At 31.8% G+C, this 21,427-nt stretch overlaps 1 protein-coding gene across 2 annotated transcripts in view; it reads left to right on the forward strand.

Annotated features, from left to right (window-relative positions):
* The first annotated feature begins 2,985 nt into the window (after window positions 1-2,985).
* Window positions 2,986-21,427, forward strand: part of LOC143072220 (chromodomain-helicase-DNA-binding protein 1-like) — a 44,618-nt gene continuing 26,176 nt past the window's right edge. The window contains exons 1-8 of one of the 2 annotated variants that reach the window (XM_076247062.1): window positions 2,986-3,127; window positions 14,383-14,504; window positions 15,089-15,311; window positions 16,158-16,238; window positions 16,920-16,972; window positions 17,692-17,778; window positions 18,061-18,216; window positions 20,698-20,831. In XM_076247062.1, coding sequence (XP_076103177.1) covers window positions 3,119-3,127; window positions 14,383-14,504; window positions 15,089-15,311; window positions 16,158-16,238; window positions 16,920-16,972; window positions 17,692-17,778; window positions 18,061-18,216; window positions 20,698-20,831 — 865 coding nt within the window. In that variant the 5' untranslated portion in view covers window positions 2,986-3,118. The remainder of the gene's footprint in view (window positions 3,128-14,382; window positions 14,505-15,088; window positions 15,312-16,157; window positions 16,239-16,919; window positions 16,973-17,691; window positions 17,779-18,060; window positions 18,217-20,697; window positions 20,832-21,427) is intronic. The other variant, XM_076247063.1, reaches the window with a different exon arrangement.

Consider the following 21,427-nt stretch of genomic DNA (forward strand, 5'->3'; position numbering starts at 1 on the left):
CAAACTTAATCTTCCAATGTTAAGATTAGATACAAGATAATGCTGCAATTTGCTTTTCAATTGAATGGGGATAATTTTAAAAAACTGTTTTGTTTTTGATCATAATAGACCATATTTGATGTCAACCGGCTAAGGACATCTGAACTTTTTAAACATGATCAATTAGTATACGTTTATTCGGGGCCAATTGTCTTATTCTTGCCACATCTGTAAAGTCATTTAAATGCTAGTAGTTGTGATTGTTACTTAAAAGATCGATGTTAAAGGAATTTGGATGAGAATTTCGTCTACTGTTTACACGTTGTCCATATAAAGCTCGAAACCAGACTCTTGTTACATAAAGGTTAAAAGGTAATAACAGTGATGCATTGTTCTTAATACTATCTCCCTTTTTTCAGTTGTTTGTGTTTACAGTTTATTCTTGGTCTATTAATATTGGCAAGCATCTAATTAAATGTGAACCATCGATTATCAAGTCTGTATTGTGAATACTTGTAGTGGGTTAAAATGAAGACATTGTATTATGTCTCTGGTTTAAAGTTATGAATCGGAACCGTGAAATTTACTATTGTAGAAATAACGCAAGTCCTTTGAAAATTCCAGAAATTGAAAAAAATATATGCAGTTTTTCGAGAACACTATTATTGAACGACAGAAATTGAAAAGAGAAATCAGTCTACACGAAGTAGCAATGAATATCAATGTACAGAAAGCTGAAGATTTGTTCTTGGTCGTGGATGGTCACTGTTCTAATTAATTCAGTGATCTCTAAGGCCAAGGCAAAACGAAGTGGTGTTGATTTTGTCATGCTGAGGCTGAAATATATTTTTCCTACATCGATAATTTTTTCGTCTGAAGTCGACGTTACCAGAAGGAATGGATGATTTTATTGATTTTCTTCGACACTTTGCGCTGGAACCGTTGATGGTGATGATTTCAAAATGACGTCGGTATAATTTTCTGAAACACATTGCGAGATATCAAATGTCCGACGCTGGCAACTTGCCAATGATTATTTCACTTTCGATCATTGTATTTACTCTGAAGTGTAGCTTTAAAATAATTTATACAAACATCTATCACAAACACCAAAATGTATTAAAGAAAGTGCGGCACAAATGTTTATCCTCGTCGGAGAATCGATGAAAACGTTTGTATATCGGATACTGAAAATTTCTTTTTTTCCTTGTAAACGTATATGTTTAATAGTAGATTTAGAATTCGGTAACATACATTGATCATTTTCACTAGAACAAGAACATGCAACATTTTATTGTATGGAACCTTCCATATATTATGAAACAATTTAAAGATTATTCAAAATTTTACAAATATTGGAAGAAAGTAAAAAAAAAATAATATTTTTTTAATACTCTCCTTAATCGTCATCGCCCTTTATCGTTAACATCGCTGCGCGAATTTATCATTAATCGGCGACTTTTATTGATTGATTAAAAATGTAATAGCAATCTATAAATTTATGACAATACGTCTAGAACACGACAAAATATTTCACATTTAACATATCGATTTGCTGTTACTATAAATCCCGCAATTGCGCTTTAATAATACTTTTTACAAGGCAACATTCTGATTTTGTAATAATAATCGATAAAAGCATGATTATCGATAAGTTAACGGTATTCTGATTATCGATATGTACTTCAATCGATAACTTGATATTACGATATAAACTTTGTTACAAACGCCGTCGGATTTTAACCAAATATATTAACGATAAAAGGTTTTGCTTTCGCAAGTTTGCCGTTCTCGGGTACGTTTCTGTCGTTGACATGGTTGATGAGCCAGTATTTGGATGTTTTTAATCAGTGCTGTACCCATTACAAGGATGGAATGAAGAACACGTAGCTTTGTTAGTACAAACAACTTTTATCCAATTATGGATATAAGGGAATGCTTCCAATTGTGAATGTTCACTGTTGAATTATAATACGGTGAACTTTATGATTGTTGCAAAGCCCGCAAAATATTCAACTAGACTTAAAACATGCGCATCATAGGATTGATATTTTTATAGGTCAATTGTGGTAAGTATAATTAATAATTCGGAGCTCTTTGTGTTAGGAGAGATTGACCATTGTCTGGGGATAATACTTTTTCAATCTATAGCATTTCCCCTCAAATTGGTTGGTTTGAACAAAAACTTTTCCCAATTATCTAACAACGTCTTAAGTTTGTCGGAATTGTTTTGAAGAAACTAATGTCTTGTTGATAATGACGCCGACTATTGCACTTAGAAACATTTTTCATATTAACCAAAATTCTTTATTTTTGTTTAATTATGTATACCTTACCAAAAATACTTAATAGTTATGTTGACAAAAAATGTTTTTTCATAGCCTATACTTTTCGACTAATGGTTGATATTCAATGTTTTTTCTATTGTTTTAGTTGTTAATTGTTTGTCTAAAAGTTCATGAATAATATTAGTGCTTCTCATATCATTAAATCGTAATTTTTACGTAAAAAAATCACTTTTGGTGACAATGATCTGAAGAAAGAGTTTGATTGAGTTTTACCACTTGATAATTGAAAGTCTCGTTTTCAATGTTAACCAAAGCAAAAACGCTTTCTTGTCCTATCATAAACATCTGAAACGCAAAATTGCAATGGCTTGTTCTTACCCACAATCCTCTGTATTCGGGCACTCCGCAGGCGGCAGCCATATTGAATACGTCTGACGACACTGTATTTGGACTGGATCAGTGACATAGAATATAAACACTAAATAGAAGTGTTTTGTTGAATAGGAACTTAAATAATAATTTTAAAACTTGATGTTTTCAAAATTCTACAAATTTGATTTCAATCTATTCTACATTTATTACAAAACTAAGATGTTTATAGGCACATGTATGCAGAATTCCAAATATTCTTAATAGTGCAAAAAAAGTGAACGTTAAATACTCTTCATTACTGCACACTAGCATTCTAGAATTATAGTCTCCGAGCTGGATTTTGTTAAAATATGTTCCTTCATTTACAAATATACAGTGACGTGGTTATAATCACGTGATCAGAAAGGAATTTTTACATGGTTGAAAGTCGGATCAGCTTAGACATCGCTCACATTGTTTATACACAATGAACACGTGAAATGGATAAGGTTGGTCACTGAAAATATTTTGATCAAAATTATTGTTTTAGATTATATTTATTGTGGATACTGCTCGTATATTTGTGTTGAATTAACTTGCTACAGTACACGATGCCGTCCTTGTAAATTTTCGCCGCCATCTTGGAGAAATTTTGTCTTTGTTCGGGAGTTTGAATTTTTCTTGGAACTTTGCTTATTATGATCTTATTTAAGATTATTTTGTTGATTAAAATGTTTCAATTGTATATTTGGGGAATCAAACTTGTAAAACAATGCCTTTTTTGAATTATTTTTGAATAACTGGACCAAAATTCACCGACTTGTAAAGTTTTCCGATGCAGTTCAGATACTTGGCTTAGACATCAGGCAAAGCTTCAGAAGCAAAATATATACGAAATAAAGCTTGAACCATTGTAATTTCCTGTTTAATGTGTTCTATGCACTTGTAACCTTCATTTACCCTTGAATTTTCCAACTTTTTTTAGGGACCCATTTTTGCAAATTTGACTTGTTTTTGGGACTTTGAAAAAAAATCTGGGCAATCTGGTAGTGAAACCAGTATTTATAATACTTTTGTTGGTGGCTAACAAGCTCTCCTACTTAGATTTTGTAATATCATGGGCTCCATTGTTTTAAGTCGCTGTTTACACCAAAATCCTTTTAACAAAAACAATTAATAACAAAAAGGGGGATTCTTCACATATTTTCAATGATGTACATGTCCAAATACACTGTAAGGGTTTTTGTGGACTTTGAATCCATTATTTAAAATTGTACACCATATAATCATATCATAAAGAGACCACTTGACTAAAGTAATTTAATGCACATATAGTAAGCTCTTTTCTACTTTAAATGAGGACACTATTTACCGTTACCTTTTTAAGTTCTAGAGCTGTCTTGCATTTATTTAATGCATCACATACCCAAAGTTTATGTTGAATAATATATTATCCATTTAGGTTATCACAATTCCACATGAAAGGTATGATAATGACAAAGCTAACTCTATTTTTTTTGCCATTTAAATTTCCATCTTGCAATTTGTGTGTGTAATTTTTCCACGAAAAAGTCTTGTTTTGTAAGTTGAGAAAAAAGCAGAATGATTGTTTTTCTCCCATAAATACAACATGACCATTGTGAAAAATCCAGCTGTCATTTCTGAGGACAATGTGAAAATCCATATGTACCAGTATCTAATAAATTGCATAAAAAGTGCTCCAATAGATGGGATCAACATAATCTGCATTATGATGGCATACATTTATATGTACCACAAATGTCAAATAATCTCCATGGTTAAACTACACGACAAGTAACATGTTTTTCAGGTCTTGAATATTTCTTACAGGTCTGTGCTTGAATTACAGTCCAGATATTTAATATTTTAAAGATCCTACAAACTACATAATTACATTTGTGTCAACACCCTTTTAATAGACAGAAATTACAATTATCACTTACCTTACATAATCTTATTTTTTCTATTACTGCTTTAAGACTAGACTTGAGCAAACATCATTGGCAAAAACAAAATGTCTGATCAGATATTAACCGTGATGTCACAATGTCTGTGGAGACGTTTTCAAGCTGACTTTCTTCAATTATAAAACTCTTTGTGGAGGGAGAAAAGACCAGTTATATAACAATAAACAGAATATGAGGTTTTGACATGTGGTTATTGTAAAATATCGGCCAGATTGTCACAATGTGAACGCTTTTGGCTGGTTTAGTCACTCACTTCAAAGGTTCATACCTGTATATGGTTCACAGCTGATATTTTACAATTTCCATGAGAAGAAAACTTAAAAATCTATACCTAATACTAATTACCAAATACTACATGTTTATATTAATAAATATTATAATTTCTTTATGGATTAAGACTCTTTTCAGCACCACTTATCAATCATGTTAGTATTAAATTTAGATTTTGAAATAAACTTTCTGTTCAACTTCACAAGTCAGTGCTGATATTTACTATGATATCATGGATATCTTAAACTTTAGTCTTCCATAGATATACAGATTTAAAAAAAAAACATGTAGTGGGCATCATGATATCTGGTTCAAGTTTATAAAGGTTCACTTATGTCTGGACGTTTCCCCGCTAAATGTATGAATGAATGTTGGCACCCATTTGTTGAAGTTATTTTACTTGTTTAAATGTTTTTACTTGGATTTACAAATTACAAATGCTGGCAATTTTCAACATTCAGTCCATGAAGGGTTTGATAATTCTAATTCATTAAATATAATTTTCTGACCAATTCCTTAAACTGGAAAATTAAGTCCTAATTATTTGATGCTCCAAAATAGACACATTAAACATTAATTCCTGAAAACCTACATGTACTTGAAGTCGAAATATTGTCAATTATGTTAATTTGGCGTAAGGATTCTCTCAAAGTTGACCTCAATATAAACATCAAGCCACATCACATGTACCAGCTAATTGGCTCTCATCCAGATGGCCTGAATGTAAACCCTAGATTGGAGTCTATGTTTTTATCGTATAAGGTGTTCAAGAAGCCAGTCCATGCATTGGTAACTGTTTCATAAGAACTTTCTATAATTTGAATATATATTTATCACAAGTTATATATATGCTGCTTCAATTTACCCACCAAGTTGACTGCATGAAAAATACATATTGATCTACATATATTTAAGTGAACTTCATTAGTTTATTTTGTTCAAAAAACTTCCAGCCCAAATTTGTACTTTTGGATTGCAAAACTCTTTCTTTGTGGATTGAATTTTCATAGGCTAATTGCGGGACAACGTAATTAGTATATCATGGTCTGTCCATCTGTTGTCTATATGTTAAATATTCAAAGAACAATTACTCGAAACGGTTTTAACCAATTTTCATATAAAACTTGTGAATTGTCAGGAAAGCTCACTTTTGATTTTTATAAATTTTGGATTTTTAATTTCTAATGTTGAAAAATGCCATTCATCATTTTCCATGAAACTTGGGCCAGGATGACTGGTTTATAGATCTTAAAATCACTGTACCATTGGGCAACTGTTGTAATAAAATGGACAGCTGTTTTCTGTGGAAAAATATTGTTTCAAAGAAAAATGTAGTTCAAACCACTTAATTATACATCGCATTTGAAACATTTCTGACTTTGTATGGTTTCTGAGGAGTGTTGGCTCAATGTAATTGGTCTCTTCCTGTAGAAGTAATGATATTTGTGGGGTCATCTTTACCATTCTAGAGTAATGTCCCTTTGTAACATTGTATGCAAGCTGAGGAATCTCCAATTTATGTTCTACTAATCATCAGTGAAAGTTAAAAGGCTAAATGAAGAACACAGTTAACGTTATGTATCATTAAGGACCTCAACTTAATCATATGGCAACTAAAATAAATATAATAATAAGGTCATGAAGATGGGCATGATGGGTTTGCATGTAATTTTGCCAAGTTGTCTGGATGAAAATGATCTCCTACAGATACTAATTTGTACCAAACTATCTTGAACCCCATCACTATAAATATCTAACATTACTTCTTGACAGTATTTTTTTTCAGGCTCCTTTTGCATGTCAAGTTCAACTTAAATTGTTGTAATTTATTCCCTAATGATGTAGGAATAATATTTCTGTCTTGCCATAATGCAATATATTTATCAATGCTCATTATAAAACACTGTAAAAATGTGTTGGAGCACGTTAAGTCTTTAATTCAAAACTTGTCATAGATCAACCATTTAAGGAAATGGATACTTTAAAAATGTGTTTGTGTTACCGTTGGTCTTCTTTAGTCTCATATTAGTTTGCTATTTTCAATTTGTCTATAATCCTTGCATTTGGAGGACAAACCTTGTCCCCTTTTAAATATGAAATAGGGGCAAAATCTTTTCTAATGCTTGTTCACTGCTAGAAATTCAATATGGTGCAGTGGTACTTAATTCTTAAGTTTCTTAATCATGTACATGTTTTTAGATTTTGGGTCCCATTTTAATAAGACTGCAAAAATTAAAAAAAAATTTGTGGTATATTGGTATCATGATGTCATCTGCGTTGTCGAAGTCGTATAAAGACAGATGATTTTCGGATAATAACTGTAGTATAAGTAAATAGAAATCAATAAAATTTTAACACAAGGTTTATAACTGTTCCAGACAATATGAGTATTTAGACCGTACGTGTACGGGCTGGACCGTATGCATACTTTTTCAAAATACTCATACGGTTGGACCATATGCGTACGTTCTGACTAATAATAAAAGTTTTGTCAAGTTTATTAGATACATATGCATCTAACAGATCAACATAACTTAACTCTCAAATTAATATAAAAAAAATGAATTGTAATTGAAATAAAAACTTTATATTTTAACTATTTAAAAAAATCATGCTCATTAAATCTGTTAATCTCTGACTTGTATTTTGTATGTGGATCAGTAATACATTGATTGAATTATTATCACTGAAATTGAAGATATCGGAAGAAAACATAATGTGGGAGGACAATTGTTATAGGATATTTAGCAACTTTACAACAAAATGCAAATGTAAAGGAACATGCATGAACTTCAAACATGTAAATGTAAAAAATATTACGTTACTTGTTATAGCAACTGTCACCATGGGCCAGGGTACCAAAATAGGATTCAAATATACAATTAAACAAATATTTAATTTCAATTGTTCATTTGTACATTTTATCCATCTAATTGTAATAATAACAATTTTTAAAAATAAAAATAAAGATTATGTTAAATGTTGTTTAAATTTAACCCATAGGATCGATCCAATAACATTGTCAGCTCCTACGCATATACTCATACCGTCTGACCGTATGCGTATGGTCAGACCGTACAAGTAAACGTATATGGTCCAAATACTCATATGGTCTGGAACATAACCACTAAAGGAAGGTTTGGATTGATTTTGGGGATTTGGTCCCAACAGTTTAGGAATTAGGGGTCAAAAGGGTCCAAAATTAAACTTTGTTTGATTTCATCAAAAATTGAATTATTAGTGTTTTGATATTCTCAATCTTACCATGTATTTAGATTCTTAAGATATGCTGATTCTGAACATGTACTTAGATTTTTTATTATAGGCCAAGTTTTCAAGTTGGTCTGAATCAGGGTCAAAAATTAAATTTTGTTTGAATTTTTCAACAAAAAATGATTTTTTTTTTATATATAGGCCCGTCATCAAATTGGTTCACATTGAGGTCTAAAGGGTCCAAAATTGAATTCTTGGGGTTCTTTGCTGAATCTAACCATGTATTTAGATTTTTAATATTGGACCATAAAAGGAAGTCCAATTTAAAATTTTTGAGTTTAAGACCACATTCATTCTGTGTCAGAAACCTATGCTGTGTCAAATATTTAATCACAATTCAAATTCAGAGATTTATCAAGCTTGAATGTTGTGTCCATACTTGACCCAACTGTTCAGGGTTGCCTCTACGGTCGTATCAAGCTGCACCCTGCATAATATTTAATTGTATAATTGTTACAAATTTTATAATGGGATTCTCTGATATGGTGAATCTGAATCTAACTGTATGTACTGGTAGAATTTGAATTTCGGGTCCCCTTTACAATTCGGTCCAAATGGGGTTCAAAATTTGACCTTTTTTGATAACAACAAAAATTAAACAAACAGGGTTTGTGTACACCCATCTATGGTATACAAATGTCCGGTGTCCTTCTGTCTAGTGTAAACATGTTGCAATGTAACTTGAGAACGACTTATCCAAATTTCATGAAACTTAAAATTGAGAATGGAAATGGGGAATGTGCCAAAGAGACAACAACCCGACCATAGAACAGACAACAGCAGAAGGTCACCAACAGGTCTTCAATGCAATGAGAAATTCTCGCACCCGGAGTCGTACTTCGACTGGCCCCTAAACAAATATATAGTTGTTTCTTATGATGGTCAAACGATCTGTATACTTTTGGTGAAAATAAGATTAAAACTTTTTGAGTTACGGGACTTTGTAATTAAAACAGGGGTGTGTTTTTTTTCACATGTTGCGCCTATCTCAAAAACTATTTAGGCCAGGATTTTTTAATTTGTTGGTTTACGGATCCGCCGACCTGATTTTGCCGATTTCCATAAAAAATGAAATTGACTTTTCATGCGTTTTTATTCCCGCCGACCCTAACAAATGCATTATCTCTGAAAAATAATTAAAATATTCTTTGTTATGAAATGAAATGGATTACTCACTAACAAAATTGATAACACTTTCTGTTGTGAAAAAATAAAACTTTCAGTTTACATTTCTAAAAATAGACAAATCCATTATAACTGACCTTGAAATGTCATTTGCGCAAATAATTTAAAAAAAAAAATAAGTTTGTTTCTCTTATTTGTCATCAGTCTGTAAGATGCATCATCTCACAGAAATAAACTTGTCCAAATGTGGACAGGGTGAAGGCGGAAGCAGGACTAATCGCCCCACTGGCAAAACGCCCCTTACCAAATCGCCCCACTTTTTCACCAACCTGTCCCACTTTTAAAAAAATCGCCCAAACTGGTTTACCAACTCGCCCCACTTGTGAAAAGGGATAAATCCTGTTAATTTTTCTTCTGGGAAATCACCCCACTTTTGTAAAAAGGTCAAATGTATAATTTTCAGGTCCACCAACTAGCCCCACTTTAAATAAATGAAAACTAATCTACACAGAATACAAAAAAACCCTGAAATTTGTTTAACCATTATTTTTTAAATTAAATGATGTTTCACATTCTTAAGATATCATTGCAAAAACGTTTTCGTATCATTATTGTAGAATAACTTTATACTTGTAAGCTTACTTATTTGTATATCACTTGAAAGTAAACCTGTTCATACAAATGAAGGATTTCAATTACTCAGTAACAGCAATTTGTTTTAAAGCAGTTCACTAAGGTTTTCATAGGTATTGAAGTGGGACAGGCACATATAGATATACAACGGGATTGCATCTTTTTTCGTAAGTGGGGCGAGTTGGCACTAATAAATTTATCATGGTTATCTATTTGTCATGAGTGGGGCGAGTTGGCAGACCTTAATTCAGTGGGATTGTTAACCCTTTTCATAAAATCTAACTGTGTATGTAGATTCTTAATTTTTGGTCCCGTTTTCAAATTGGTCTACATTAAGGTCCAAAGGGTCCAAAATTAAACTTAGTTTGATTTTAACAAAAATTGAATCCTTGGGGTTCTTTGATATGCTGAATCTAAAAATGTACTTAGATTTTTGATTATTGGCCCAGTTTTCAAGTTGGTCCAAATCAGGGTCCAAAATTAAACTTTGTTTGATTTCATCAAAAATTGAATAATTGGGGTTCTTTGATATGCCAAATCTAACTGTGTATGTAGATTCTTAATTTTTAGGCCTGTTTTCAAATTGGTCTACATTAAAGTCCAAAGGGTCCAAAATTTAGCTAAGTTTGATTTTAACAAAAATTGAATCCTTGGGGTTCTTTGATATGCTGAATCTAAAAATGTACATAGATTTTTGATTATTGGCCCAGTTTTCAAGTTGGTTCAAATCAGGATCCAAAATTATTATATAAAGTATTGTGCAATAGCAAGAAATTTTCAATTGCACAGTATTCAGCAATAGCAAGAAATCTTCAATTGCACAGTATTGTGCAATAGCAAGAAATTTTCAATTGCTCAGTATTGCGCAATAGCAAGAAATTTTCAATTGCTCAGTATTGCGCAATAGCAAGAAATCTTCAATTGCACAGTATTGTGCAATAGCAAATATTTTCAATTGCGCAGTATTGTGCAATAGCAAGAAATATCTAATTGCACAATATTCTGCAATAGCAAGAAATTTTCAATTGATTGGAGTTATCTTTCTTTGTCCAGAATAGTAGTTAAATCAACTTAAATCATTGTTTTATACAATATACAATGTATATTCACTTTTACTACCAACTGATAATTAAAACAATCTTTACCATTCAGTGATAACAAGCACCTTTTGTTACATTTTAATATTTTATGATGTATTTAAATGAGTAGTTATTGTTGCAAACTCCATAAGAAATTTGAATTGAGATCAGTTTTGGAAAAAGGGAAAGGGGGATGTGAAAAAAAAATGGGGGGGGGGGGGGGTTAAATTTTTCTCATTTCAGATTTCATAAATAAAAAGAAAATTTCTTCAAACATTTTTTTGAGAGGATTAATATTCAACAGCATAGTGAATTGCTCAAAGGCAAAAAAAATATTTTAAGTTCATTAGACCACATTCATTCTGTGTCCGAAACCTATGCTGTGTCAACTATTTAATCACAATCCAAATTTAGAGCTGAATCCAGCTTGAATGTTGTGTCCATACTTGCCCCAACCGTTCAGGGTTCAACCTCTGCGGTCGTATAAAATGCTGCGCCCTGCGGAGCATCTGGTTTTAATGTAAATTATTAGACAATGTCATGCGATGTTTATTATAAGAGCTGAGCGATAATATTTCATCAAACTAAAATTTAAGAAATGCTGATGAAATAGCATAACAAATATATTGTTAGAAAGGTGAAATATATATTAATTTTGCATATTTTTCTGTCTTCAAAGATGATTTTTTTTCTATTTTTTTCCCGACCAACCGACCTGACTTTTTCATGGGAAAAATCCGTAAACCAACAAATTAAAAAAACGTGGCCTTATGATTATTGCTTAAAACTTTACACACTTCTTAGTTATATTAATCTAAAGATCTGTATTATTTTTGGTGTTGATTCAAAATATTATTTTTGAGTAATACATGTAGAGTATTTTGTAAAAAAAAAAGGGGGATGGGGTTTTCACATGTCACACCGTATTTTTAGAAGGATTTATTATTATTGCTTAAAACATTAAACACTTCTTTAGTACTATTAATCTGTATACTTTTTGGTTTTTGATTCAAAATTTCATTTTGATAGAGATATTGAGATTTTTTGGGGAAAAAAAGGTGGGGGGTTCACATGTTGCGCCGTATCTCAAAAACAATTTATAGTTATTGCTTAAAACTTTACACACTTCTTAGTTATATTAATTTAAAGATCTCTATATTTTTTGGTGATGATTTAAAATTTTATTTTAGAGTTTAATATTAAGTTTTTTGTAAAAAGAAAGGGTTTTTTCACATGTCGCACCGTATGTCAGAAACTATTTATGATTATTGAATTATATTCACACACAAGACGACGGGCGCAACATGCACTCATGGAGCAGCTGTTTATCATGGAGCAGCTGTTTATTAGATACTTGAATCAAATGGTGTAGTTTGAATTTGGATTTAAGGCCAAGGTATCCAATTGGTCCACATTGATGTCCAAAGGGTCCTAAATTGAACTTGGCTTGATTTCGTCAAAACTGATTTTTTGGGGTTCTTTGATATGATGAATCTTACCATGTATGAAAATAATGGATATTGGATCATAAAAGTTAAAAGTCAAATTTCAAGACCACATTCATTCTGTGTCAGAAACTTATGTTTGCTGTTTAGATAGATACAGATAACATGAGATCACCCAACGTTTTTGGTGGGGTTGGTGTTGCTCAGGCTTCGGTTTTCTATGTTGTGTTCTTTGAACTGTTGTTTGTCAGTTTATTTTATTCTTCCTTAGCAATATTGTCAATTTATTTGTGACTTGTGAGTGAGAATGTCCCTCTTTCACCTCTTTTATTCAGATATTTCCATCATGGCTACGATTGTTGCAGCCTTGCAGGAATACACATTTACTGGAAAAATGAGAGGACTGCATGTGATATTTATTACATCTACATTTGTTACTTATCTCTGCAACAGGGAACACTTTCTCAGAAAATCTTCAAGCATGGGCAAAAATGATCAGATCGTTGTTATAAGCATGGCATTTCATTTTATGAACATGAAGTTTATGTGTTTGAGGAAAAGATTCAATGTATTATTATTGTTAGCAGTCGAGAAAGCAGCTTGTCAAAGAGGAAGCTTATTTGCATTGCAATGTTTACAAAGCAAACCATATCACATAAAGTCTGACCGTAGCTGCTAGCCCCAACACAAAAATCTATAAAGCTAGGATTAACGAAGTAATTGATGTGCAATAATTTTAACCCCAAACTATATACTTGTTTAACCGTAAAAAAATATTAGTCCATGGCCAGCTACCAGTAAAATGTGAAACATTAAAAAAAAAATATTTTTAAAATTTTGCTCTGGATACTGGTTTTCCGTCTTTCCGTTTTAACAAGCTTCTTCAAAACATTTTAGTTAAGGGGTTATCTGAAGTCTGCCTCTGTTTTTCTTGTTGTGTTGAAGACTCATTGGTTGCATTTAGTTGTTTTTTGCCTTTTGGTCGTGTTGTCTCTTTGACACATTCACTGTTTTCATTCTCAATTTTATTCTCTCCAAGTTTCATTAAACTCCAAATAGGTTTGACAAATTTATTAATGACTAAATAAACAATACTCACAGACTTTACCTAGTGCTAAATGTTGATGAAGGCAATGACAGAATGTAGGATTGCTATGCCTTGCTCACATGAAATAAAATTTCGCAGGCTAACAAAAACAAAAGGTACGGTAAACATGGTAAATCCCTCACTAAAGAAAAAGACTGAATATGTGGAAAAGCAATAAATGCACCAGCACATCACCATAATCATTGCTAGTGACTGAAGAAACAAACATTCAGATGTCAACCAGAGGTTTTCAACTTGTGGAACTCTGAAAGACCCCAAATAAAAAGATATTCAATCCATGGTTACAGAACGATGGCAATTTCTCATTAAGTGAACTAAAACTTTAAATGACCCCTGATTAATGATCAACAGTTCTTGACTTTAGATGGGCACATTAAAACATTATCCCTTAGAAACAAGTAAGTACATGTAACAACTGTCATAATGCAGAAAAGGTACAAGCAAGTGGAGGTGGTAAGTTAATCCTGGTTTTGATCATTCCAATCCCATCTACTACAAATACTTAGGGTCTGCTCCCTGTATATGCTCTGCATTTGGACGCTTATTTTTGACTTTTTTATGACATTAAGACTGTTTTCACCAAATTAGAGAGGGAAGTTGGAATATTTTTAAAGGAACTGGGAGTAATATGGTAGGGTTAGGTGGAGGGAAGTGGGAATTGCTTACCCTCCTTGTGTGCCACCTTAAGCAACCATGAAACACATGAAGTGAAACAGGACTATATTTGGAAGAAAAAAGTTTCATGTTTACATAAACTTTGCCAACTTGATCTTAATTCAATCAATTATTCAGTTTTAACATCATTTTTTACATTTTGAATCATAATGTTATTATATTTTGTAGGGTGATCTTGATGATGACTTTAGTAAACCGCTGTTTGGAAGACCTGATAAAAGTTCAAAGCTGACTTACAGCTCAGAGTCTGGAGAAGAAAAAAGTGCTTCTGGATCTGGAAACAATTCTAGGTAATTTACTGACATTTCATTAACTGACATGATTCAATGAAATTTTTTAGAAGTAGCTTTATGTTGTCTGGTTACTTCTATCTGCCAATGAAACCTGAAAATTTATACACTGAAATACAAATGCCCAATCACACAACAACATTAACTGTACTTATTTTATTGCATCAGATGTACATTTCAACAATTATTGTCACCAGTGATGTCATAAAAAATTATTTGAGAATAAAAAATCTTGTACATGTACAAACTATGAAGAGCTAATATAAATGAAATGACCAAATAAACATAGCTGAATGCAGACATGAAATAGTTTGTCATGATTCTTAAGGTGCACAAGAATGAACTGACTAATGTGGCCTTGTTTGTCAATTCTTTCAGACAAACATGAAAATCAAAAACTGTATAAAATATTATTCATCTCTTACTTCTACCCCTGAAAAAAAGAAATAATAAAATCAGAAGAAAAAAAAGTTTCCAAAAATCAAAAATATAAATGACACATATGGCTTAATTGAAGGATATAAATTGTATTAACAAGCAAACTGAACATGAATGATGTTGCTGAATTGTTTTATTTATTAAAGTGAATCAGGATCAGAATCTGGATCTGGGTCCAGTAAATCTGACTCCTCATCTGAATCAGGAAGTAGTTCTGACAGTAATTCTAAATCTGAGAGTGAATCAGACAATCGCAATGGGCATAATAATAGACAAGATGTCCCTATGCCTTACGATACGGACTCTCAGCAGAGTAGTCCTGGTAAAAGAGGAAGGCCTCAGCGACAGAGCAACACTGAACTAAAAGAAGTAAGTTATTTATAAGTACAAAACCTTGTTGGCAGGTTGTGGGTTCGAACCAAAAGGCTTCAAATTTGATTTTTTTTCCCGTAAGTTCCTATACTCCTAGCGCTGATATGAAAATTTTTTTTTTCTTGGAGTTGTCTTTTAGTTTGGCTTTTAGGGTTCTATACATTTCTTAATTTCTAAATTCATAGGCTGTTTTAAGTGCATTGTCTAGGGCTAGTAAGACGCAACTTATATCCTAAAATTTATAGTATTGTAAATCTTCTTACGTTTGATTAATCTTACAAGAAGAAAGATGTTTTGAAATACAAAATTATTTGCACAAAATTGGCATAGAAGTTATAAAACTACAGGTTTTAAACATAAAAATTAGCAGAATGTTGATAACATCATATCTCATGATACACGTAAAGTGCGGTTTATTGTTTCTCCCTTTCCAAGTTAGATATTGGAATTCAATGCAAAGACTGATAGACAAGTTATCTTAATGCTTGCTGTTATGTTGTCATGTCTTTCTTCAAGCATTTGAACAGGCATTGCCGCATGTTAAAATTCTTCTATATGTTAATTGAAAATAGATAACATATTGATAACATGGTAAATAATTATAATACAATAATGCAAAGACAATTTATGAATCATCCTCTTGGAGAACTTTTATGGAACAAAAAAATAAACAGTTAGAAAGCCTTTATTTGAAAATAAAACTGCTTTTGATAGATTGAAATGTTAAAAGTGAACTGCAATTTTAACTCCTTGCTTAATAGATCTTGCTTTGAATATTTGTTGTATTTTTAAGCTGTTTATTTGGCCTTCTTTCATGTTTTTTAAAACTTTTTACCTATTTAGATCTTAAGAGAAAATCCTGATTTGTTTGGTCTACGTAGATCTGGTAGAGCAAGACAGGAACCAGTGCGTTACAATGCACAGGTATTTTAGAATTTGTTTTTCTAGATCATTTTAAGGCAGCTATATATATTGTGAAGTGGTCTTTAAGATAGTGAATATTGTAGACTTGTAATTCATATAAAAAAAAAGTTGACTACTAGATATTTCAAATATCATATTTTAATCACGACAAGACAATAAAAATACACTAGTCTGCACCAAGATCTTTTCCAACTTCTAGTCAACAGACCAATATTTCAACGAAGTTATATAAAAACCTATTAGTCTGGGGCATCGGACTATGGGTGGAAGGTGCACACCATTACATGTGCACAAAACTGGTTTAAAACAGTGCATACTTTTGTTAAAAGAGGACTTTCCTTGTTAACTTTTTATTTGTAACTTTGAAATAAGGTGAAATCTTAAAACTTTACTTTATTAGGCAATGCAAAAGTGTATACTGGTAGTGCAGCAATCTCTAGGAACACATAAGTAAATGCAATGGGCCGTACATGATCATGCTGTATTGTGTAAACTTGAGTTCATCCTAAAGCCCTTTCAGCAACTGTCAAGATGAGTGACACCAATTAAAGTTTCTTTTTTATATAGATTTTTTTTACATATTTCATTGGAGTATTATTCCATGTACATTCACCCAATAAATATCCATTCATTTCCAATATATGGTCCTGAATGATATTCATGAAAAATACTTTATTACAGGACTCCGATGAGGATAGTGAGCCTAGAAGCCGGAAAGGGAGAAGGAGGAAAAAGTAGGTTTTAAACAGCTCTTTTGCAGTATGTCCTTACAAAAATGTGTGCTTGTACACCTAACTTCAAATTGTTGTTAGACAAAATTCAGTAAAAAAAAAGCAGTGGAAAGTTGTAAGTTATATATTCAGTGGAAAGTTGTAGTCACAATAATTTCTGCTTGAAAGAATAGGTTTCTTTAATACATTAGGAATATCTCAGATATACCATTAATATTTAGAAAATACTTTTTATTAAAATGTCGTATGTAGTAATCAATATGATCAACAGAAAATAAATTGATGGAAATTAATGTAAAGATAAAATTAAATGTTTGAGCAACATCAGGTAAAAAATCTGATATTTAATTAGTATAAAAAGTGCTTTCCTTCTTACAATTATAAGTGGGTTTTTTGTTACAACAATATCCACTTTAAATACTGTATACTTTGAAATTTGTGTTTGCATTTATTATTGAATGCTGAACAATGACGATAGAGGTTCATAAATATGGATAGGCCTAAATACTCTTATTACTGTCTTCCTAGCTTGTCAACACTGGGGTTGTGAGTTCAATTCCCAATTATGGCAGGTGCATTTGACTCCAATAGTAATTGAGTAGGGAGTAAGTTTTCCTACCAAAGGTCAGTGTTTCTCTCAAGGAACTCTGGTTTCCACGACCAAAAATGAGGAACAAGAACGAACTTCTTTGAAATAATTTATGTTTTCTTGTAATTTAAAGCTCTGGTGATTGGAATGAAAGTGGCGGTAGTAATGAAAGCAGTAGCGGAAGTGAAGATTATCGTCCTCCAAAAGCCGTTCAGCATAGGTGAGTAGTATTGATTAATTGTACTTTAACCTTCAGGGGTAATCTAGATCTATGTGTGTTGTGAAAAAAAACTGAATTAAATCCAATATCCAAGACATAAACTATTATAAAACTAATGAATGGTCAAAAATTATATCTCTTAATTAAAATGTATTTACAAAATTTAATTACATATGGTTCTTACATTATCAATTGTGAATTGATCAGAGTCTTGTTTGTCAGTACCAATAATACAATCTCTATTTTATTATTGAATAAATTGAGAGATGTATATTTCTACAGACCAGTTAGAAGAGCAGTGAAGGGTAGACGTTCTGGTAGATCTGGGAAGCCGAAATCTGCAGGAAGACCAAAGACCGGACATCTGTCAGATTCTGATTCTTGGAGTGATGATGATGCTAGGAAATTTGAGACCAGAAACGCATCAAAGAAAGTCAGGTATTATTTGGAAATTGGGCAGTTACTTGAATTATTTTAGTTGATAATGACTCATTTTACTGAGAACTGTTTGTAAAAATGGTTGCCTTTACTTCTGTTGAGTTACTTGTATAGACTATAAGGGACAAAAGTTTTGAAGAAGTAAGGAAGAAAACTTTAAAAGTTGCTTATTGTTAAGTACTTTAAGAAGTATCAAACTTATTTAGCTTAAAATCAAAAAGATTTATATACGCTCTTTGATTGACAAGTGAGGCCCCTCATGGGGGGGTCCTAGTAATCACATAATCACCATTTTTTTGCCAATATAATCACATAATCATTAAATATTTGCTTATCTTTAGTAATCAAATAATCATAAACTAAAAATACAGTCCTAGGTAATCAAATAATCATGAAATATTTGGCTTAATAATCAAATAATCATTAAAAAAACGGCCAAGTAATCACATAATCAAAAACCCCATGAGGGCCCTCACAAGTAGTACCGGAAGGGAAACAAGTATTTCTTTTAAGAAGTAAAAATATACGACAAAACCTCTTTTCTAAAGAAATAAATCATTTGTATCTTTGAATTTTCGTTATGAAAACGTAGATTTTGAATTGTTTTATGATTTTCTGATTACATTTTCTGCATGTTGTATTTGCGATTGGACCACCTGGTATAAGTCATGTCAGCTTGGGGTATTCGTATCCAAACAGTTATCACCCTAGGGCAATTAACACGTATTTAATCACTCTGAATTGCCTCTATTGTCTGACTACAATTAAAGGTGATATAATCGTTATGATCACAAGCAGTAATTAGATGAAAGTTCAAAATTTCGGAACATCGTTTTCGATGTAGACAAGAAAAATATCATATTATAGCATCACAGGAAAAAAATATAGAGTCATGGTGGCGCACGCTAAAACGGCCTGGGGAGAAAACTGCCTGAAGTCATTACAATAGGTTTGACAGGAGAGCATTTTACACTGAATGATGTAGCATTCTTAACCTGCAATCTTTGATAGGTATCAGTCACATTGTCTCTTTTTTAATATAGATTTTGCATTATTGTAAAATTACAGGCAAAAGCCTCGTTATAGATCTGGGAGAAAACAGTCCAGAAGAGGGGTCTGGTAAGGGATATTCACATCTCTTACAGTTAAAACATTACGCTTCTTAGAAAGCTTTTCTGGACTAACAATATTTAATTTTGCATTTACTTGAATATTTTGCTTTCAGTGTCAGTTTTTATAAGTGTGTAATAAGATTTACAGGAAAAGATATATATTTTTTAAGAAACTCTTGTTTGTGAAAGCTGTGTATTCATTTATATTTGTGGGTACCAATTTTTTGTGGTTTAAGGAAAACTTGCATATTCATGGATCTTTTATTTTGTTGTTTTGGCAAAGTCAGCTATCATTCCTTTAGAAATTTTTTGATTCATTGAAATTCATAATCTATCAAGTCAAACATTGCTTAACTACTTTCATTTGCTTAAGTGTTATGTTTGTGTTTCTTTGTAATAAGTATAACACTATTATAACTATGCATGTCATCTTTCAAGTTCCAGGGGGTTGCTTTGCTTTTGAATTTTAGAAATTGTCCTGCACCATTTTCTGGAAAAGTAGTGTCCTACCTTGGTGCAACTTATGCAATGGGAGTATTCAAACTGAAAACATGTTGCATTTGACTTTTTTTTTATGACCCTCATTACAATTAAGTAATTAGATATTGATGGCTATTGTAATAAATGTATCAGTAATTTCATGCCTTATTTGATTACACCCCCTGACTGCATTCAGTTTATAATTTAATTGTGATACCTTATGACCTCAGTTTGACATATTTTGCCATATATATTTGGTCATATCTGCACAGTCTAGTCACTTTTGAAATCTTAAATTTCTATGGCTGTTAATAAGAAACACCATACTTGCTTATAGTATACAGTGTGCAGCTATATTACTATCACTGCAATTATAAACAAATGCTTTGTGAGGAGGTTAATACTCTCAATAGTACAGTACATTTGATAATAATTTCAACCCTGAAATTAAAACACCATTCCATTAAAACATACATGATACCCAGGGATAAAAATAAGGTAACCACATGTGGAGGCAAATTAAAATTTCACTTATATTACCACTTTGCAAACACATAGATGACGCCCACTCATATTTGAAATTTGGAAGTGCCATCTGGGTCCCATGTATGTATTTATGGAACAGCCCTAATTGTTCTATCAGTAATGCCATGTGTTAACAGTACATGGATATAAAAAAAATACAACAAAAATGTCAGAGGATAACTTACACATTTCTTGTTCTCAGATGTTGTATCTGTAGAAAGAAAAACTTCAGTGTCTTCATTCAGTGACAGGTAATGCTTCATAAACAGGCCTTGATTTTTTTATTTGAGAATGTTGTTGATGATTTTTAGTGGTAAAATTGTTTGAGGTATGAATTTTGTAAACGTTATTGATTTGTCTTAAGTTACAAGGAAGAATCGGATGATGTGACAGATTCAGATGATGTCGTAGAAGTGGCACAAGAAGAAGAGGATGCTGAAGCTGAAAATAGAGAGACTGTTGAAAGAGTTTATAAAACAAGGATGGGAAAGAAATTAGGTGAGATACCCAATTAGCATGTAAAACTGTTGGACATGCATAAGTTACAATGTAGCAAAGTATTTATGGCTAATCCAGTGTGTGTTAAATGTGCAATCAGAGAAGGTCAATGAAAAAAGACGAAATGAGACAAAACACATATCATAAGTGTGCATTGTAATGGAAATAAGTTAATTTTGCTGATCATATGATATCACAAAATGTACAGACCTAAGGAGACTTCCGTAAACATATTTTTGCAATACAGAAAAGTATAAGTATACAGTAAAAAAGACATACTCATACTTTAGATTTTATCACTAGACATTTAGGCAGTCAGTAAAAAATAAAGGCAAACACATGCATACCATCAGATTTAATTAGAATAGTAAACTCTAGTCTGATATATGTACATATGAAAACTGAATCCAAGTATGAAATACATACTGTAAATCAACAAATTTCCACAGGCAAATTGTTTAATTTAGCAAAATATAAATCTTTGCTTAAAAATCTAACTTGGATATTCTCTTACATAAATAATAAATGAACCAAACTAGTATTTTTTGGAATGTTGATGATTTTTGATTATTTGGGATACTAAGTATAAATTTGTA

The sequence above is a fragment of the Mytilus galloprovincialis genome, chromosome 4 (assembly GCF_965363235.1).
Source record: "Mytilus galloprovincialis chromosome 4, xbMytGall1.hap1.1, whole genome shotgun sequence".
Lineage (NCBI taxonomy): Eukaryota > Metazoa > Mollusca > Bivalvia > Mytilida > Mytilidae > Mytilus > Mytilus galloprovincialis.